This window comes from Nelumbo lutea, chromosome 4 (genome assembly GCF_056320005.1).
Source record: "Nelumbo lutea isolate HS-2025 chromosome 4, American lotus-T2T, whole genome shotgun sequence".
NCBI lineage: Eukaryota > Viridiplantae > Streptophyta > Magnoliopsida > Proteales > Nelumbonaceae > Nelumbo > Nelumbo lutea.
Window position 1 is genome coordinate 30,038,913 of NC_142687.1, and position 20,426 is coordinate 30,059,338.

General features: G+C 40.2%; 1 protein-coding gene across 1 annotated transcript in view; it reads right to left on the minus strand.

Moving 5' to 3' along the window:
• The window catches only part of LOC148854921 (HEAT repeat-containing protein), a 39,489-nt gene extending 20,176 nt beyond the window's left edge, over positions 1-19,313 (minus strand). Inside the window, 2 exon segments of the mRNA XM_088941240.1 lie at positions 16,983-17,132; positions 18,870-19,313. Of these exon segments, the coding sequence (XP_088797366.1) occupies positions 16,983-17,132; positions 18,870-19,068 (349 nt within the window). The 5' untranslated portion in view covers positions 19,069-19,313.
• Positions 19,314-20,426: the final 1,113 nt, after the last annotated feature.

The window sequence follows — 20,426 nt, forward strand, 5'->3', positions numbered from 1 at the left end:
GCATCTAATCTCAAACAGTTTGGTATCAGAGCGGGCCATTGCTTGGCGTGTCCCTCATGTGGTTCTAGTTCAGCCAACTACATGAGGAGGTTCTAGGGCTGAAAGTTTACAATCATCCGCCTGGTTCTTGGAGGTCATTGGAGGGTGCCCAAGTTTCTATACACTTGGAGAAGGGTTCGGTGACCAAGAAGAATCAGAGAGCAAGTTGTTTGGCCTGATTTGAAATCAGAGAAAAGGACTTTCGAAGTTATCTCAGAGAACAAGTGTTCGGCCTAGTTTATAGTTCAAACCAGAGACTCTCTTACTGTAAGTCTTTTCTCAGTCCTTTGCTGAGTTATTTTTGTTGTTTGGGAGGACTATTAAAGCATTCAAAGCCCACATACATTCGGCCCACTGTTGCTGGACTGTTTTTCTAGGTTGTTTCGGAAGTGCTATTCGGCTGATTATTGGACTGTCGAGCTGCTGAAATTGATCTAAAACTAAGTGGCACTAGTCTCATCTTCATCCCAGCCTCTTCTTGGACCTATACTGAACACCTTGAAGTGATTTCTTCTAGTTAACAGTAGGCTGTTAACTACTGCACACTGAGTGTTCGACAAAAGGTCTCTTAAGGACTGTGGCCCTGTTTTCTTCTCTTTGGGACAACGGCTGTTGAGAACCTGAAATACCTTGTGATTAGAGGTTTGTTGGGTGTCCTTTAAAGGGTGAAACAGTAAAGAAAAAACTACCACCGAACTGGACTGTCACAGTTATCAAGTCTGAACTGATTCTGTGAGCTAGTTGTTGTTGCCTATTCAGCTCAAACTAAACTCACCAAAACCCCAGTACCTTGAGAAATCTATTAAAATCCTAATTGGAGCCTTTACATGATGGATTTCCCAAGCCTTGAAAACAAGAATGCTGCTGAATATGGACAAATTTTGGGAACCCCAACTGATTCTATGCTGGCTGTAACTACAGTTAAGCTTGATGGGACCAACTACTTGGCTTGGTCACAATCAGTGAAAATCCACATTTGTAGCAAAGGAAAATGGGGTTTTATTTCTGGGAGCAAGAAAGCTCCTCCAGAGGATGATCCATCTTATGAGAGATGGGTACAAGAAAACTACACAGTGATTTGGTGGCTTGTGAACTCAATGCAGCCACAGATTAGTCAGCATTATCTGTGGATGAACTCGGCTAAAGAAATCTGGGATAGTGTTGCAGAAACTTACTCCCAGAAGTTGAATGTTGCCAGAGCTTACAAACTGAGAAGTGATGTGAAAAATCTAAGACAGGGGGAGAAGTCACTTGCAGCATACTTCTCAACCCTAAAATCTATATGGCAAGAGATTGATTTGATAGAGGCCGTGACATGGGATACTCCTAAGGATGCTGAAACATATAGGAAATTGGTGGAAAGGAATAGGGTCTTTGAGTTCTTGACAGGGCTGAATTCTGAATATGACATTACAAAGCAAAACATCTTGTCCAAGGAAGATGTTTCATTGTCTCAAGCATATACTTTGGTCAGCAGTGAAGAAAGTAGGAGGCAAGTGCAGGTTCAAGGGGTCAGTATCAATGATCATTTTGCAAACATGGGAATCAAACCCAAAGGGGTTACAGGAGCTCCCAGTGGCACAGGAAAGAAGGAGGTGGTGTGTGAATATTGCAAGAAGCCGAAACACACTAAGGACAAGTGCTGGAAATTGCATCCCAGTCTTGTCCCTATCCGATTCCAGAAGAAGAATGACAGTAGAAAGACAGGAAGTGCACATACAGCCACAAGTACAGATACAGAGTTTGAGTCTGCAAGTGCACAATTGGCAGCCGTGAAAGCTGAATATGAGAAGTTTGGAAGGATGATCAGCCAGCTTGAAGGTGTAACTTCATCATCCAACCCTTCTGGAAGTCCAGCCACCACTGCATTTGCTCACTCAGGTATAAGGGCTTCTGCTAACCATGCATCTACCTCAGGTAATCCCAAGACCCCTTGGATCATTGACTCAGGTGCTTCTGATCACATGACCAACCTTTCCACTTTGTTTGTGTCATATGATTTGCTTCCTGGTCGTGACAAAATCACCTTAGCTGATGGTTCTCTTGCCCCTATTTCTGGCAAGGGAACTGTCAAGCCTACAGACTCTTTACTCTTATCTTCCACTCTTCATGTACCTAAGTTAAATACCAATTTGTTATCTGTAAGTAGCTTGACCAAGTCATTGAATTGTTGTGTAACATTTTTCCCTTCTCACTGTGTGTTTCAAGACCTAAAGTCTCGGAAGGTGATTGGGAGTGGCCATGAAGCAAATGGAATATACTTGTTTGACACCCCTGGCCAATGCTTTGATCATCCCAAGAATGTTGCTTTTGGTTCTACTTCTTCAGAGTCTGTCAGTCAAATTATGTTGAGTCATTGTCGGTTGGGTCATTTACCTTTTTCTGCTTTAAGTCATTTGCTTCCCAAACTGTTTAAGGGAGTCAGTGTGTCCAGTCTCAATTGTGAGTCATGTCAGTTGTCAAAGCATTGTAGAAAAAATTACCCTGTGAGCAATAAAAGATCCTCTTTTCTTTTTCATATTGTACACTCTGATGTGTGGGGGCCTTACCACTTATCCTCTATGGGGGGCTACAAATACTTTATCCTGTTTATTGATGACTTTTCTAGATTCACTTGGATATACTTAATGAAATCCCGAGACGAAGTCCCGAGACTTGTGAGGCAATTTCATGAGCTTGTTTTAACTCAATTTGGTACCAGAATTAAGGTTTTCAGATCTGACAATGCAAAAGAGTATTTTGAGAAGAGCTTATCCTTGTATCTCACTGACATGGGGGTTATTCACCAAAGCTCTTGTGTTAGAACCCCTGAACAAAATGGAGTTGCTGAGAGGAAAAATAGACATATTGTTGAAGTTGCAAGGAGCCTTTTATTTGCCTCACATGTTCCCACAAGATTTTGGGGTGATGCTGTACTTACTGCTACCTATCTCATAAACCGTATGCCATCTAGGGTTTTAGGGTTTAAATCCCCCTTCAGTATTCTTCATCCAGATAAGGATCTCTTCCCAATTCCTCTTCGTGTGTTTGATTGTACCTGTTATGTTCACATTCCAAGTGTGCAGAGACACAAGTTTGAACCAAAAGCCCACAAATGCATCTTCCTTGGTTACTCCCCCACACAAAAGGGTTATTGTTGTTTTGATCCAAAGGCTGGCACCAGACATGTCTCTATGGATGTTACCTTTGATGAACTTTCTCCTTTTTATGGTTCCTCTCAGGAAGGACATTGTCAACAGGGGGAGAGTCTGTCACAAGTTTTTGCTCTTCCCCTTCCTATCCCAGTTCAGTCTCTTGACAAATCTGTATCCTCACAAAATGAATCAAAGGAGGATCAGTCACTTCATTCCTCTTGTCCTAGTGCTCCTATTTCTTTACCTCCTCGTCCTACCCATAATCCCAAAGTGTATCAAAGGCAGAGATCCAGGAATGAGCAAGTGGTTTCCCTTACAACAGATGAGGCTCATACCCTCCCAATCACAGATGAGATAACAGGTATTGCTTCAGCTCCCTTGGAATCCCCCTTCCCAGATCTTGATGTCCCCATTGCAGTTAGGAAAGGAAAGCGGAAGTGCACTGCACACTGCATTTCCAAACACCTTTCTTATGACCTACTTTTCCCTTCATATTGTGCCTACCTCTCTTCAGTTGCTTCTAACCCCATTCCTAGGTCTGTATCAGAAGCTCTTGGGATTCCAGAATGGAGAGATGCCATGCAGGCTGAAATGGATGCTCTACATGAAAATGGTACTTGGGAGGTGGTGGATTTGCCTGAAGGGAAGGATCCAGTTGGATGCAAGTGGGTTTTTACCATTAAATACAGGGCAGATGGGACTATTGAGAGGTACAAGGCCAGACTTGTTGCAAAGGGCTACACACAGACATATGGGATTGACTATCTGGAGACTTTTGCCCCTGTTGCTAAGATGACATCTGTGAGGGTTCTTTTATCTCTGGCAGCTCACTTTGATTGACCTCTCTATCAGTTAGATGTAAAGAATGCATTTCTGAATGGTGACTTACATGAGGAGGTCTACATGTGTCTTCCTCCAGGAATGTATGGGAAAGATATGCAAGGAAAGGTATGTAAACTGAAGAAATCTCTTTATGGCCTCAAACAATCTCCTAGAGCCTGGTTTGAGAGATTTAGAGCTGCACTTGTTAAATTCGGCTATGTTCAGACACAGTCAGATCATACTCTTTTTGTGAAGAAAAGTGGGTCTCTAGCAGTGTATCTCATTGTGTATGTTGATGACATTATAGTGACTGGTGATGATGCCTCAGGCATTCTGGGCCTTAAGTCTTTCCTCCATACAGAATTTGAGATTAAGGATCTGGGGGAGTTGAGATATTTCCTTGGCATAGAAGTTGCCAGATCCAGGGATGGGATTCTTATTTCCTAGAGGAAATATGTCCTTGATTTGTTGTCTGAAACTGGAAAATTGGGTGCAAGACCAGCTGCAACTCCTATTGATATGAGTCACAAACTTTCAGCTTCGGATGGAACTTTGTTGGAAGACAAAGGGGTCTTTCAGAGACTTCTTGGGAAGCTTTTGTACCTGTGCATGACTAGGCCAGATATTGCGTATGCTGTCAGTTGCATTAGCCAGTTCATGCATGCTCCTAGAGATACCCATATGGCAGCAGCAGAACGGATTTTGTGCTATCTGAAAGGCTCTCCAGGAAAAGGAATTATATTTGCCAAACATGGTCATCTGAAACTTGAAGCCTATACTGATGCTGATTGGGCTGGAAATATTGATGATAGAAGATCTACTTCAAGGTATTGCAGTCTGGTGGCTGGTAATGTTGTCTCTTGGAGGAGTAAGAAACAAACAGTTGTGGCTCGATCCTCTGCAGAAGCAGAATATAGAGCCATGGCACATGGAGTCTCGGAATTGTTGTGGCTAAGGTCCTTAATGGAAGAACTTGGGGTAGATCATGACAAACCCATGATGTTGTACTGTGATAATCAGGCTGCCATCAACATTGCTCACAACCCGGTACAACATGATAGAACCAAACATATTGAGGTTGATAGACACTTTATTCGTGAAAGAGTCTCCTCCGGTGAAGTGTGTCTTCCATTCATTACTTCTGAAGGACAATTGGCAGATTTTCTCACCAAGGGCATTTCCAAGGCAAGGCTTCAACATGACACTGGCAAGCTGGGCATGATTAACATCTATGCTCAGCTTGAGGGGGAGTGTAGAGAAGATGGGCCGAATGGCCCATAGACTGTCATTTCATGTTATGTTATGTTTCTCTCTCTGTTGTGGGCCTGGGCCTTATTCTAGGCCCATACTCTGTAATATTCTATTTTTTTGTATTTTCCTGCTCACTCAAGGGCCTCTCTGTAATTTGTCAAAGATTAACTTATTAATAAGATGTTTAGAGTGTTAGAGAGGGGTTATGTTCGAACCTCTTACTCTCTAACACTCATTGCCGCCAGCTCTCTCTTCTCTTCCTCTCTTGTTTGTTCATTTTCTGGTTTGCATCTAATCTCAAACAGTTCCATACATCAAGTGGGCTGTTTTTCAACTGTGTGCAAACCAAAAGCATTATGGGGGTTGGAGCTAAAGGATAAAGATATTCAATAAAACTCTTATGAGCAAATATGATTATAGAGGTTTGGGTTGGAAAAGGATAGGAAGCTGTGTGATCTTTATCGGTTTGTCCATCTTGGCAATAAATCCGATTGAAATATGAGGAAGTAGAGAAGAGAAGAAGAAAAGGTTTGGAGCAATGGAACAGTACTGGCGGCGCCAGCTTCTATTATGTTATATAGGGCGGCAGAAATAAGAAGGGAAAAGACTCATGTGCCCCTGCTGTAAGCGAGTACAATAACAAAAAATAAAAAAAAGGCTTTAACTAGCCAAACAGACCCTAACACAAATAACTAAATTATTTCAACACTCCCCCTCAAGTTGGAGAATAGATGTCAATCATGCCCAACTTGTCACACAAATCATTGTACCGCACATGATGAAGACCTTTGGTAAAGATATCTACAAGTTCTTCTGAGCTGACATATGGAGTACACACTTCTCCATTTACAAGTTTCTCTCTAATAAAATGCTTGTCCACTTCAATGTGTTTCGTCCTATCATGCAGGATTGGATTAGCAGCAATATTGATGGCAGCTTTATTGTCACGGTAGAGTGGCATAGGGTTGCTCACTGCAAAACCCAGCTCACCTAACAGATTTCTTATCCACATGATTTCAGCAACCCCGTGAGACATCGCTCTATATTCTGCTTCAGCACTAGATCTAGCCACCACATTTTGTTTTTTACTTCTCCATGTGACCAGGTTTCCTCCTACAAAGGCACAATACCCACTGGTAGACTTTTGGTCATCAACTGCTCCTGCCCAATCAGCATCAGTATATACTTCCACCTTTAAGTGTCCATGTTTCTAGAACAACAAACCAGCTCCAGGAAACTTCTTGAGGTATCTAAGGATCCTCTCTACAGCTTCAAAGTGAGTTGGCCTAGGATTGTGCATGAACTGACTAAGGACACCCACTGCATAAGCAATATTAGGCCTAGTCTTAGACAAATACAAGAGTCTCCATACGAGTCTCTGGAACTTCTTCACATCTTTCAAAAACTCTCCCTGACTGTCTCCCAGCTAATGATTAGATTCAATTGGTGAGTCAATTGGTTTTACCCCCAACTTGCCTGTATCTTCTAGTAGATCTAGTACATATTTCCGTTGGGAAATAAAGATGCCCTTGTGAGAGCGGGCAACTTCAATTCGAAGGAAATAACGTAAGGGGCCTAGATCTTTCACCTCAAATTGAGTGGCTAAGAATTTTTTTAGTTTCCGTATTTGAGCTTCCCAATCTCCTGTGATCATTATGTCATCCACATACACAATTATAGCTGCAATTTTCCCTTCACCTTTTTCCACAAATAGAATTTGATTTGACTGGCATTGTTTGAACCCCATCTGTTGAACTGCCAAGTGGAACTTACTAAACCAAGCCCGAGGTGATTGTTTCAACCCATATAAAGATTTTTTTAACCTGCACACTTTTTGTTCACTGCCTTTAGCACAAAAACCTGGAGGTTGGATCATGTACACTCCCTCTTCCAAGTCACCATTCAAGAAAGCATTTTTGATGTCCAATTGGTGAAGTTCCCAGTCAAGATTTGCTGCCAATGAAAGAAGAATCCTAATAGATTTCATCTTGGCTACTGGAGCAAAAGTCTCTGCATAGTCCACTCCATATACCTGTGTAAAACCTCTTGCTACCAGTCTAGCCTTGTACCTTTCAACAGTTCCATCAGCCTTGTGTTTCACTGTGAACACCCACTTGCAACCCACTGGTTCCTTCCCTTCAGGAAGATCCACCAACTCCCAAGTGCCATTTTTGTGTAATGCATCAATTTCTTCCTACATTGCATTTGTCCATTCAGGTTTAGATAAAGCTTCTGCCACATTCTTAGGAACAGGAACACCGTCCACAAAAGAGAGGAATGCACATAATGAAGGTGAAATGTGATCATAGTACACAAAATTAGAGATAGGATGATTAGTGGTACAAGATCTAACACCCTTTCTCTTAGCAATAGGAACATCAAGATCATTGATGACAGGGGAATCAATATTGAGAGGAACAGGCATATTAATAGGAGCAAGTGTACCTGACTGATGAAAAGGATCTGCCTTTGGCGAATCCGATGATGTTGGTTGCATAGTGTCAGGTTCCACAGCTCTTGAACTCTGTTGGCTTTTATGGCGACGATGAAAGATACGTAATGGAGGAGGATCGGGTAAAGGAGGTAGTTGAGTTTGAGCCGCCTGTTTCTCCTCAACCCTACTCTCCCCCTAAGAAGAAATCGAAAAGAAATGTCGATTCTCAAAGAAGGAAACATCAATGGAGACATAGTACTTGCGAGATATAGGATCATAGCAACGATACCCCTTTTAAGATAAAGGGTAACCAAGGAAAACACAAGGAATAGTCTGAGGATCAAGCTTACCTCGAGTAGGGGACAAGTTATGGACAAAGCAACGACACCCAAAAACACGCATCAGAATGGTGGACAACGGAGCTGTAGGAAACAGAGAAGCTAATGTGGGGCCTTATACTCTAGTAACCGAGATGGCATATGATTGATGATGTATGTAGCACACAAAACTGCATCCATCCAAAAACGGTTTGGCACATTCATATGAATTAATAAGCCACGAGCTACTTCGAGAAGGTGACAGTTCTTTCTTTCAACAATACCGTTTTGTTGGGGTGTCCTAGCACAAGAGCTTCGTTGAAATGACCCACTCGAAGCAAAAAACTCCATGAGATCACTATGGAAGTATTCCTTCGCATTGTCTGACTGGAAGATATGAATTTCAGTTTGGAACTGAGTGAACACCATGCGTTGGAAGTCTTTCACAATTTTTGGCACTTCATCTCTAGATCACATAGGGTAAATCCAAGTGTATCTAGAGTAATCATCAATCAAGGTAATAAAGTACTTACATCCAGCCTCAGTAGGTAGAGTAACAGGACCCCAAACATCAGAATAAACAATATGAAATGGAAATTCAGATCTTTTATTTCTTGAAGGAAAAGAACTTCTACAATGTTTACTCAATTGACATGTCTAACACTGTAACTGACTCATTGACAAGGACTCAAACAAATTTGGGAACATAACTTTTAATGACTCAAAAGAAAGATGGCCAAGATGACTGTGCCATAAATAGGATTGACTCTCACTAGACAAACTCATGGACTTTGTAGCCACAAGACCAGCTTTATTCTCCAACACGTAGAGACCATCCACCATGCTTCCTCTACCAATCGTCTTCCCCGAGGCCAAATCCTAAATCACACACGAAGACCAAAAGAAAGTGACTGAACAGTTCAAGGAGTGAGTTATACTACTGATGGAAAACAAATTTATAGGTAATTTCGGAACATGCAGTACATTAGAAAGGGTAAGGCCGAGTGGGAGAGGTATGGTACCTTGGCCAGCCATGGTAGAGAAAGAACCATCAGCTACTCTCACCTTATCTCACCCAGAGAAAAGGTTATATGTTTGAAATAAATTTGACTTACCGGTCATGTGGTTTGAGGCTCTGGTGTCAATAACCCAAGGAGAATCAGTGGTATGATATTACACATGGAAGGCAGTGGCAGCGTTACCTGATGTAGACACGAAAAAGGTAGAGGGAGTAGGACCAGAATCCATCTAGCGGAGAGTCCTACCATACAATTCCAATGGTCATGAAAAGGAGTTGATAATTTCTTCCTTAGGGTCAGAACTGGGATGCCTCTCCTGAGTTACCAATGGACTAGTCTCTGAAGATGCCATGTTAGCTGAGTTATACTTTTTCTGATTCTGCTGACTTGGTTTCTTAACATGATCAGGTGTTGACTTCTTACCCAAATCCTGTGCTCATTTAGGTTTTCCATGGAGATCCCAACATGTATCTCTAGTGTCTTGTCTTCTAGCAGTGAGTGCACCAAAGCTTACTCTTATCATCTGTTGTCTTCTAAGAGTCACCTTTCTTAAAAGCACCTCCGACATTTGTATCCGAATTTCCTCGGACAGGTAGGGCAACTAACTCCCCCTCTACACAATTCATCACACTTCTTCTACTCTCTTCTGATTGCACTAAGGCATACACCTCCTGAACTAATGGCAAGTCTTTACTACCCAAGATCTGCACCCTGATGGACTCATATGAAGGATTCAGCCCTAGGAGGAAGGCAAAGACCCGTTGCTGAGATACAAGTGACTTATATGCCTTTGCATCTTCATCACACTTCCAGTTCACATTCTGGTAGTGATCAAGTTCTTTTCATATCGATGTCAAATCAGAATAGTACATCGAGAGACTCCTCTTCCCCTGCTTGCAAGTAGAGGATTCAGCTTGCAGTTGGTATATCTTGGCATAGTGTCTCTGCTCTGAATAGGTGGACTCTACTTGTTCCCATATCACACAAGCAGTTTCAGCCCACATAAAAGTGTTCCTTACCTATGGCAGCATGGAAACCAAGAGCCATGACATCACCATACTATTCTCTTGGTTCCACCTATCATATTCAGCACTTCCGTTCTTCGGTTCCTTCACTCTCCCATTGATGTATCCTATTTTCCCCCTAGCAGTGATGTAGAGTTTTATTCCCCTAGACCACTCAAGGTAGTTCAGGCCATCAAAGGGAATAACAGCCATGGGAAAATTTATATCCATTCCCCCACTCACTCCATTGTGGCTCCCTAAGATCTCTGAAGTAGCAAAATTCTTAGACGACATTGTAAACACAAAGTTTTTTTTATCTAAACTCTCAACTTAGGGTCCCCCCTTATATCGACAAAAAACAACACCAATTTCCAAAGAAGAACTATGACGAGACTGATTTTCAGATCTGCATGAAGAACAGTCCCAGCCTACTGGTTTTCCAGTAAGTTCCACCACAACATTAATCAATAAGAGAGATCCTAACACACATGAAATCAGACTAATGAGCAGAGAAAACAGGTCATCTGTGACCTACAGTCACCTTTTCACAGGTACAAGATCACACGATCCAACAAATAAAAGAGGTATAACCCTCACAAAAGTCTGCCGACATTCAATGGTTTGGATTCATTTGTTCTCCACTTGGTACACGACCAAGGAAAGAAATAAAAGAAGAAAGAAAACTTTAGGGTTGTACCATTGCAGATCAGATTTGATCAGCCCAGATTCAATCCTCTGTTCCACCCAGATTCAGCAACTTGAAGAGAAAACTTGGTCGCCTAGATTCAACAGCCTTGCTCTGATACCATCTTGGCAATAAATCGATTGAAATATGAGGAAGTAGAGAAGAGAAGGGAAGAAGAGAGAAGAGAAGAAGAAAGAAAGGAAGAAGAAAAGGTTTGTGCCCCTGTTGTGAGTACAATAACAGAAAATAAAAAAGGCTTTAACTAGCCAAACAGACCCTAACACAAATAACTAAATTATTTCAACAGTCCAAAGCTGTATAGGTCGGCTGATCATCAGGTTTCGGTGGCCTGCTATGTAATCAGAAGTGATCAGGTGGTTTGGAGTCCTAGGTTCAGAAGACCCCTGCTTGATCAAGAGGTGGAGGAATGCATCCTTTTGCTAGGCAAGCTAAAACAAACCAGAATCTCTACAACCAATGAAGATGATTTGTGGTGCATAGTTGTCAAGTTGACGCCTAGGCGGGCGCCTAGGCAACAAGGCACCCTTTGAAGCTCGCCTCGCCTAATCGCCAAGTTTTCTACCAATACTTTTTATTTTCTTCTTTTCCTATAACAAAAATAAGGGTTCAGCCCCTATATTTTTTGAATTTTATTTTCCTTAATACTTTTCTTATCATGAATATGTTGATTTTCTATACTTTAATATGAATTTTATACTTTCTTAAGAAAATCATGAATAATTATTAAAGAAATATGGTTATGGTACCTAGGGAACTACCCTAGGATCTATATTTTTAACATAAAAAAAAACCATCGCCTAGGCGACAAGAGCCTCGCCTTGGCGCCTTGAAAACTATGTTGTGGTGGAAGAAGTACATAAATGGAAAGTTCACGGTGAAGTCCTTCTACATGGCTCTCATTAAGGAAGTTGTGATCAGTGATCAAATAAGTGGAATTTGAGGAAATCTAGTACCCCCGAGAATTGAAACTTTTGCTTGGATGATTGGATTGGACAATGTTCTTCAGTATAGCTTGCTATGCCATTTGTGTAAGTCCGAAGAGGAAACTGCTTTTTACCTGTTCTACTCTTGCAATTTAGCAAACTTCATTTGGAGATTCTACTCCTTTCCATTTGGGATCCCCATTTTCCACCCATCCTCAACAGCAGAGATTTTCTCTGTTTGTTGAAAATTCAGAGGAAGCAAGAAAGTTAAAATATTTGGATCTGCATCCCTTTTGCAGTGTGCTGGTCTCTGTGGTGGGAAAGGAACAGAAGGCTCTTTGAAGCAAAAGAAAGAAGTATTGAAGTGATTGTGGCTCAAACCTATCACAAGTTGGGTTCTCTCCCTTCAAAATTTTGAACAAATTAGTACTTCAGACTTTGCAGAGAACTTTTGGGACATTCTTGATATTCAAGCTTGTAATGTGAATCACTTCAGTCCAGACTGATGTTCTGATGCATTGTCTTGAGGTGTCATCTTGATACCTTATCAGATTGTACCTGTTTTAATTTCTAAAAAAAAATCTCTCATTACTCTTCAAAAAAAAAAAAAAAGAAGACCACTCCATATGTTAGGAACTTTTCAAATTTGTCACTCCTACAATACCAATGCAGTTCCTTCTCCGCACTTCGGTAAAATATCTCGAAGAAGTAGAGCAAAGGGTTCTGGTTGAAAGAGGCAAACTGACGGCAAGGAAAAGAGGGGGGAGCAGTCAAAAAGAAACAGAGAATTGCTGAGATTGACTTGGGGGCTAAATGATAAGGCGGGGAGTAGTGGGGGATCTTCGAGGAGCACTGCAATTAAAAGATCAAAGTCACAAATAGTGCTACTGCAAGAAACTAAATTGGAAGTGGCGGAGGCAGAAGTAGTGAAGAGTGTGTGGGGGAGGGCCAAGTAAGATGGAAGGCAAAAGCAGCTAGGGGTACTGCGGGGGGCTTATTGACTCTCTGGAACCCTCTGATTTGTAATCTGATTTCCTTTAAAGTTGAGCAATTTTCATTTTCAGTAGTTCTGGAATCTGTGGATGGTAAGCAATTTCAGATAATCAATGTCTATGGACCTTCAGTTGCTGAGTTGCACACAAATTTCTGGGCAGAATTGGCTGATATGAGAGGCTCTTTAGTCTTCAGAGGAAAGGAATTCAAGAAATAGAAGATCCAGGGAGAAGAGTTTGTTTGCTGAATTTATTAATAATTTTGAGCTGCTGAATTTTCCTTTAATAGGAGCTCAGTTTACCTGGACAAATAATCAAGAAATTCCCTCACTAGTTAGGCTGGACAGATTTCTTGTTTCGTCAAATTGGGAGGAAATTTCCCGGATTTTGAACAGCTGGCCCTCCCTAAACCAGTTTCAGATAACACTCCAATTCAGCTTATTTGTAGGAATAGGGAAAAGGTAAAGACTCCTTTCAAATTTGAGAACTCTTGGTTTGAATAAGTTGGTTTTTTATCTTTGCTGGAATCAGTGTGGAATGATTTCTAGGTGGAGGGTACTAGCTCATTTGTCCTTGCGAAGAAGTTGGGAGCAATTAAGGATAAGGTCAAGAACCGGAAGGCAGAACAAGGTGCAGATTTTGAAGCGGAGAAAAATAACTACTTGAAAATAATTTCAGAAATTGATAAGGAAGAAGAGGGAGGTCTAATTTCGGAAGAATTGAGATTGAGGAGAATTCAGGCCAAAACTAAATTTGATAAGGTGATGGTGAAAGAAGAGATTAAATGGAGACAGAGAGCTAAGATAACCTGGCTAAGGCTAGGTGATAGAAATTCCCATTTCTTTCACAAAATGGCCAATGCCCGTATGAGAGTGTCTTCAATTAGAAAGCTGGAATGGGAGGATAAAGTAGGGGATTCAGTAGTTGAAATCAAGTCAGTAGCTACAGCTTTCTACAAAAATCTATATAAAGAAAAATGGGACAAGAGACCTTTTCCTCTAGATTTACCCTTCAAGAAGCTGAGTTCAGAGCAGAAGATGTTCCTTGAGAGACCTTTTTCAGAAGAAGAAATCAAATCAGCAATCTGGAATCTAGAAGGGGACAAATCTCCTGGGCCGGATGGTTTGTCTAATTTGTTTTATATTAAATGTTGGAAATTTCATTAATTCTGATCTGTTAAAGGTGTTCCAAGATTTTCACAGAAATGCTTCTTTACACAGAAGTCTTAATGCTACCTTCATCTCCTTAGTCCCTAAAGTGGAAGGAGCCACAAACATCAGGGACTTTAGGCCCATCAGCCTTCTAAATAGCTTCTACAAGATTCTCGGAAAGGTGTTAGAAGAGAGAATGAAGCAGGTGCTAAGCAGTGCTATTTCTAATAATCAGTTTGCTTTTGTGCCGGGGAGACAAATGCTGGATTCTGTCTTGATTGCAAATGAGCTTATTGACTCAACATTAAGGGAGGGTTCCCCAGAGCTGATTGTAAAGCTGGATATTGAAAAAGCATATGACCATGTTAATTGGAGGTGTCTGGATCAGGTTCTAGAGAAAATGAGCTTTGGTCAGAAATGGAGAAATTGGATAAAAGTTTGTGTTTCTTCTCCCAAATTCTCAGTGCTGATTAATGGGCAGTCAGTAGAGTTTTCTGATAGTACAAGGGCTCTTAGACAGGGGGACCCGCTATCTCCGCTGCTCTTTATCTGTATATCAGAAATCCTGACCCAACTCTCTTTAAAGGCAGCAGCAAATGGCTTGTGGGATGGTTTTGCAATTGCTCCAGAAGCGGAAAAAGTTAATCTATTGCAGTTTGCTGATGACACTCTCTGTTTCCTTGATGCCTCTTTTAACCAGGTGGATGTTCTACTTGGTATTCTTTGTTGGTTTGAAGTTGTTTCAGGCCTAAAAGTTAATCTTCATAAAAGTAAGATAACCCCGGTGGGCCTTGTTCCTAATATGGATTCTTTTGCTAGAGTGATGGCCTGCCAGGTGGAACTTGCCAGGTAAATACCTTGGCCTCCCACTAGGTGCCAAATGTTTTTCTTCTTCTTTATGGGATCTAGTAATTGAGAGAGTGGAGAAAAAACTGGCATTATGGAAGGCAAAATATTTGTCTATAGGAGGGAGAGTGGTCCTTATCAAGAGTACCCTTGCCAATCTCCCTACCTACTTCATGTCCATGTTTCCTATGCCATTCAAAATTGCAAAGAAGCTTGATAAGATGCAGAGAGATTTTCTCTAGAGAGGGTGGGAAGAAGAGAAGAAGATGCACCTTGTGAATTGGGATCAAGTTTGTCTTCCTAAGGCAGAAGGTGGATTAGGTCTTAGAAGACTATAGGTGGTAAATTTGGCTTTATTAAGTAAATGGTGTTGGAGTTTTGCAACAGAAAGATCCTCTTGGTGGAGGATCTTAATTGCAACAAAATTTGGTGTGGATCGGGGTAATTGGGAATCTCAGGATCCATACACAACATGGGGTTGTTCAGTTTGGAAAGGGATTCTAAAATATTTTCCTATGATGCATGAGGGAGTGAGACTTAAAGTGGGAAGTGGAAATAGGCTGAAATTCTGGAAAGATCCCTGGTGCATGGACAGACCTTTAGCTGAGGCATTTCCCCTTCTGTTTCAATGTGCAGTTAATCAAGAAATTTCAGTGGCAGAGTCCTATGTGATTTCTAACAACTCAGTGATCTGGAATCCTCAATTCCGAAGAGATTTATTTGATTGGGAAATAGAAGGTGTGATGCAACTTCTGCAAATTTTACAGGAGCAAGCGATAGACATTGTAGGTGAAGATGAGTGGAGTTGGTCCTGGAGTAAGGATGGCTGCTTCTCAGTCAAATCCCTGACCTTGAAGCTTAGTAGTATGGGTAGTACTAAATTCCCCTACCAGCAAGTATGGAAGTCCTGTGCTCCCTCGAAGTCTGTATTCCTTGTTTGGACTATGGTGCTGAACAAATGTCTCTCAAGACTCAACCTGGACAGAAGGGGCATTCAGCTCCCTTCTCTGATGTGTGGGTTGTGTGCTTTGTTGCCCGAGTCCACCGACCATCTGTGCTTACATTGTCCTATCTCCTCAAAAGTCTGGTATCATTTCATTGGAGCAGCTGGTCTTAATTGGGTGATGCCAAAGTCAGTTAAAGATCTGCTGCTTTGCTGGAATCTCCAAGGTTTGAAGAAAAAAGGGAGGTTAAATTGGAGAACTATTCCTGTGGCAGTGATATGGGCAGTTTGGTCTGAAAGGAATAGAAGAATCTTCAGCAACAAAGCTAAGAGCACGGAGGAGATAGTACAGCAGGCAGTCAGCAAGCTGATTTCTTGGGTGGCTGTTACACCTGATTTTAAAGAACTAAATGTTCCTGTATTAGTTAAGTCCACTTCGATCTGGGATCTGTAGCTTGTCCTAAAATCTGAGCAGATACTTGTGGCTGGCTCTCTTGTTGTACTGAGTTATTTGCTGATTCAATAAAATTATTACTTTACCTTTCAAAAAATATATATCATGAATGACTAATAGATAGGTGCAAAAAGTAATAAAAAGGAAGAAAATGAACAACCATACTACTGATGGTGCAATTATAATGAAATGGGAATCAGAACACAACAAAAACAAGAAAAAAATGCCTTTTTACCACCGACCAGAAAAGTTAAATACTGATCACGAAAATGTCTTTATACCAAATGTTGTTTCAAATGCAATTTTAGAAGATAAAAATAAATCCTTAGTTTCAATATCAACTACTGGATAACTTCATGCTCATAGTAAGCATGCATAAGCTATTGTAGGAAGTTTTGTCCCATTTTTGCTCTTGTCCAAAACTATGATCACAAGAACCACAAGTCCAGAAGAGGTTGCAAGCAAATTCACATTGGCTCCCTACAGAGCACGCCCCACATGATTGGGATGTGCTGTGGAGCACATGTAGGTGTGCTATGTGGGGAGCCAATGTGAACTCATTGCAAGTATCATTAAAACAATATTAATCAGTACTAAAAAAATCATGTTACGTTCTATTTAAGAAAATTCATTTTACATAATGAATCACTAAATAGAAATTGACATGACAAAGGAGCAGTTTGATAACAGCTGAAGTGGCTGAGCTGAAATGACTTATTGCTTTGTTATTTAAGTTGCAAGCTCCTTTGGGCTGAAGCTCAAGTTGGATTAATTGCTATACCTCAAACATGTTATTATATAATTATTTTATCCACTGGTGGATAAAACAATAAATCATTCTGTTCAGACACTACAGCCACTATCAAATGACCCCTAAGACAGGTAAACAAAATGCACAAAAGGTACACATCACTGTCCCTTAGATGGCAGCAAAAGGGAAATCATACCATTGACTTCTACAGAGCATTCATTTCTCTTTTGTAATTCTTCCTTAAGTTTCGAAATATCTTCTTGGGCTAAACGGAGTTCATATTCACTGACTGCCAATTTTTCTTCAATAGTTTCTTTCTCTTCCAGTAAACACTGAGGATCGGCAACTGTTTCCATGAAAAAGAAAAATTATTTTGCTTATAAATCCAAATCTGATGGACATAAGGGGAAAAAGCAGGAATAATATCCAATTAGTTGAACATTGAGGAGCTTATATATAAGAAAATGAGTAACTCTAAGCTGGTCCCTAGGACCATGATTAGGTGATCTAGATTTCACAATCTACAATCCTTTCAAAATCTAGCCACATGGTGGACAGATAGAGCTCCTCTTGGAGATACTTATTTTCCCATATGTATCAACAGTTTATAAAATATAGGTGCATGCAGTAAAAATGAGACATAAACCATTAACCTTAGAATTAATGAGAGTCCACAATGTGTTGTATAGGTAACAGAAAAAAGTATATATAATGATGGATAAGTATGGATACATGTAGATGTTAATAATCATTCAGGAAAACAAATAAACAAGACAAAAGTGTTGTAAGTAGGAATTGAGTGACTTGCTAACAAGGCACTGTGCATTTTTCACTTGATACATTAAGATCATTTTCTTCTGTTATTCCACTTCTGTTCTATATTCATAGAACTTCTTTGGTCCATGGCTGATCAGAAAAAAGAAAGTTATTTTTTTCTCTCTCATGTAATGTTAAAGATAGTTTTGTAGCATCCTGAAGCAGAAAGATATTCTGCTGAGGTAACTCTCTTTTGATGAGTAAAACAAAGTGTTAGCAAGTACTTAAACAAATAAAAAAGAGCATAATTGGAACCTAAAATGCCAATATATGGATATAGATACCAAAATTGACAAAGCAAACGCAAATAAATTAATTTCCTCAAAATTTAGGACACTATGTCTGTTATCATTAATTCAGGACATTCATATGGTAAAATGATACCATACCATTGCTTCTCATTTTTAACATAAAGTATCTTGTCTATAGCATTCCATTTTATGTGGCTAATCCCACAAAAGTAAGGAGACCATTGGTTCTCAAAAGATAGAACAATCAGAAACAACAAACTCATAATCTGAAAGTATCCACATAGTATGTGTGCCATACGGGAAAACTAAGCAGTTCCAAAATGTCCAGCCATCGTTGGGCATCCATCCTCTTCAACTATAATTCAAGTTTCAATTTATTAACCTTGTATTTCCTGCATATTAGATTTGACTGATCCAATCATCCCCTAGAGCAGTAGGCTAAACTGAAATGTAACTGAAGCTATGACAATAAACAAAGACATTATAAATCTAATAAGGTTTCATAATCCTAATGTAACTGATTACTTCAATGTGGCCCGTTTATCAATTTTGAGCATATCTGCAGCTGAGCAAATAAAGAGAACTGTCATCACGTTTCAATTTCAGACCATTATATCACCAAAACTAATGGACCAAATTTCCCCCAATTTCCACCTTAATCACAGCATAGTGCATGCTGATGTTGCGATTAGAATGCACTAAATCATGCATCCTTCTAGATACACAGACTAATTAATCATCATATAACACAGCCGATCAATGTGGAAAATTTAGTAAGATCTCATTCGACAGAGTTCAATTTTCAATAATCAACGACAAAGAGCAAGAAAAAACAAAAAGTTGAGTTACTAAGTTTGAATAAAACAAACACCTAGAATTGAAATCTTAAAGAAATCGACAAACAGTCAAGCAATAAAACCTTTGAAAATGGCTTCAGAGACTATTGAAAACGAATTAGATTCGGATCAGCTTTAAGAGAAGGAAAAGTAAGATCGAAGAGGGAGAGGAAATTCTACCTCGGAGAGTGTTGAAGCGGGAGATCTGATCTGGCGGGAACTGAGAAGTATCAGAGAAGAACTCCTTAAGCCTGATAGCCTGGGCGTCCCGGCCGTCATCGAGGAGCTCGTGAAGCAGCTCAAATGCAGTGAGTAAGTAGTTCTCTTCGAGGAGAAAATTGACAACGCAGTTGCAGAGAGATGATTTATCGACGTCCATCGTTCAAAATTGTCCAAAGTCAGATCTGCGCATACTCGATTGATATAGCTCTTCCTCAACCACGCGAAGCTTTATCAATGTGCGTGAAGGCGTGAACACAGAGAGAGACGGCAGAGAAATTGAGGAGAGGCTTCTCGTTCTTGCTACTTTGTTAGCTGACTTTGATTAGCGACGGTGATGAACAAGAGGCATAAGAGAAAAGAAAATGATTTCTCGTAATGACACAAGGTGAGAGCGTAAAGCGGAAGAAAATTGAAAGTGTCACCCGTAGCCCGTAGGTAAGTCACCGTGATCCAACGTAGACACAGGATAGCCACGTGGCAGATCCAAAATCCCTCCTCTCAATTTAAAGAAGACTCAGGACTTGGATCTGGCCCAAACAGCTGACCTATTCAGATTTCAGAAGATTAGATTTAAAATGAATGGTCCTGATCTATCATGTGGCCATAAATTTGGCCACGTCAGGTACAGGTTACCCACCAGTGGGTGACTGTCAGACTCACTCTGAGGACAGAGGGGAAAAAGGGTAGTAATTCCTAGTTTCGTACTGCGCATGGTATCAATGCTAATAGCTGCCTCGTACCAATTGAATCATTACTTCAAATCAGGGCCATTGAAAAATCATTCATCAAGATCTTGAATGTAACATGATTGGCACGTATAGGAGGTCCCACCAAATGGAGAGGGAAGAACGTGAGCGGTGAGCCATTGCGGTTTACAACGTGGGAGATGAATGTAGAGTTGGGTCCCACTGTAACAAAAGTTCCAACTTTTTTTACTTTTGAGATTGTTACCGTGGGTTGTGTGAATCAAGGAAACACGATTGGAGCACAAACACATGCAAGTTATCGACTAACGAGAAATAAAATTATTTGAATACTAGATAGGGAAAATTTATGATGTGGAAAGATGTAATATGGAACCTATTGTGCTTTTTTTTTCTTTTGATTAGTAATTAAGTACATGCGTTTTATGTGATAAATTTTTCATTATATTAATTATTTAAATTTTAAATATATATAGAAATTAAAATTTAATAAAAGAAATAATATGTTTAAATAACTTAAATATTTATTATTTAATTGTGATATCATGTGTTTCTTTGAAAATTTTGATTATAGATTCACCATCTATATAAGAAAATAGTTTTGCTTTTGAATTAGTTTTAATTAAGGAAAATTATAGTTGGAGTTGACTCTATAGTTGATAAACCAACAAAACTCTAACAACTGGCTCTACATTTCAAATTATAAAAACTCTTGCCATGTCATTGGAGACTTATGTGGTTGTTGCCAATATGGGACTCTTAATTCATGTTAGATACACCAAAAAACTTATACTGAAAATTTCCTTTAATG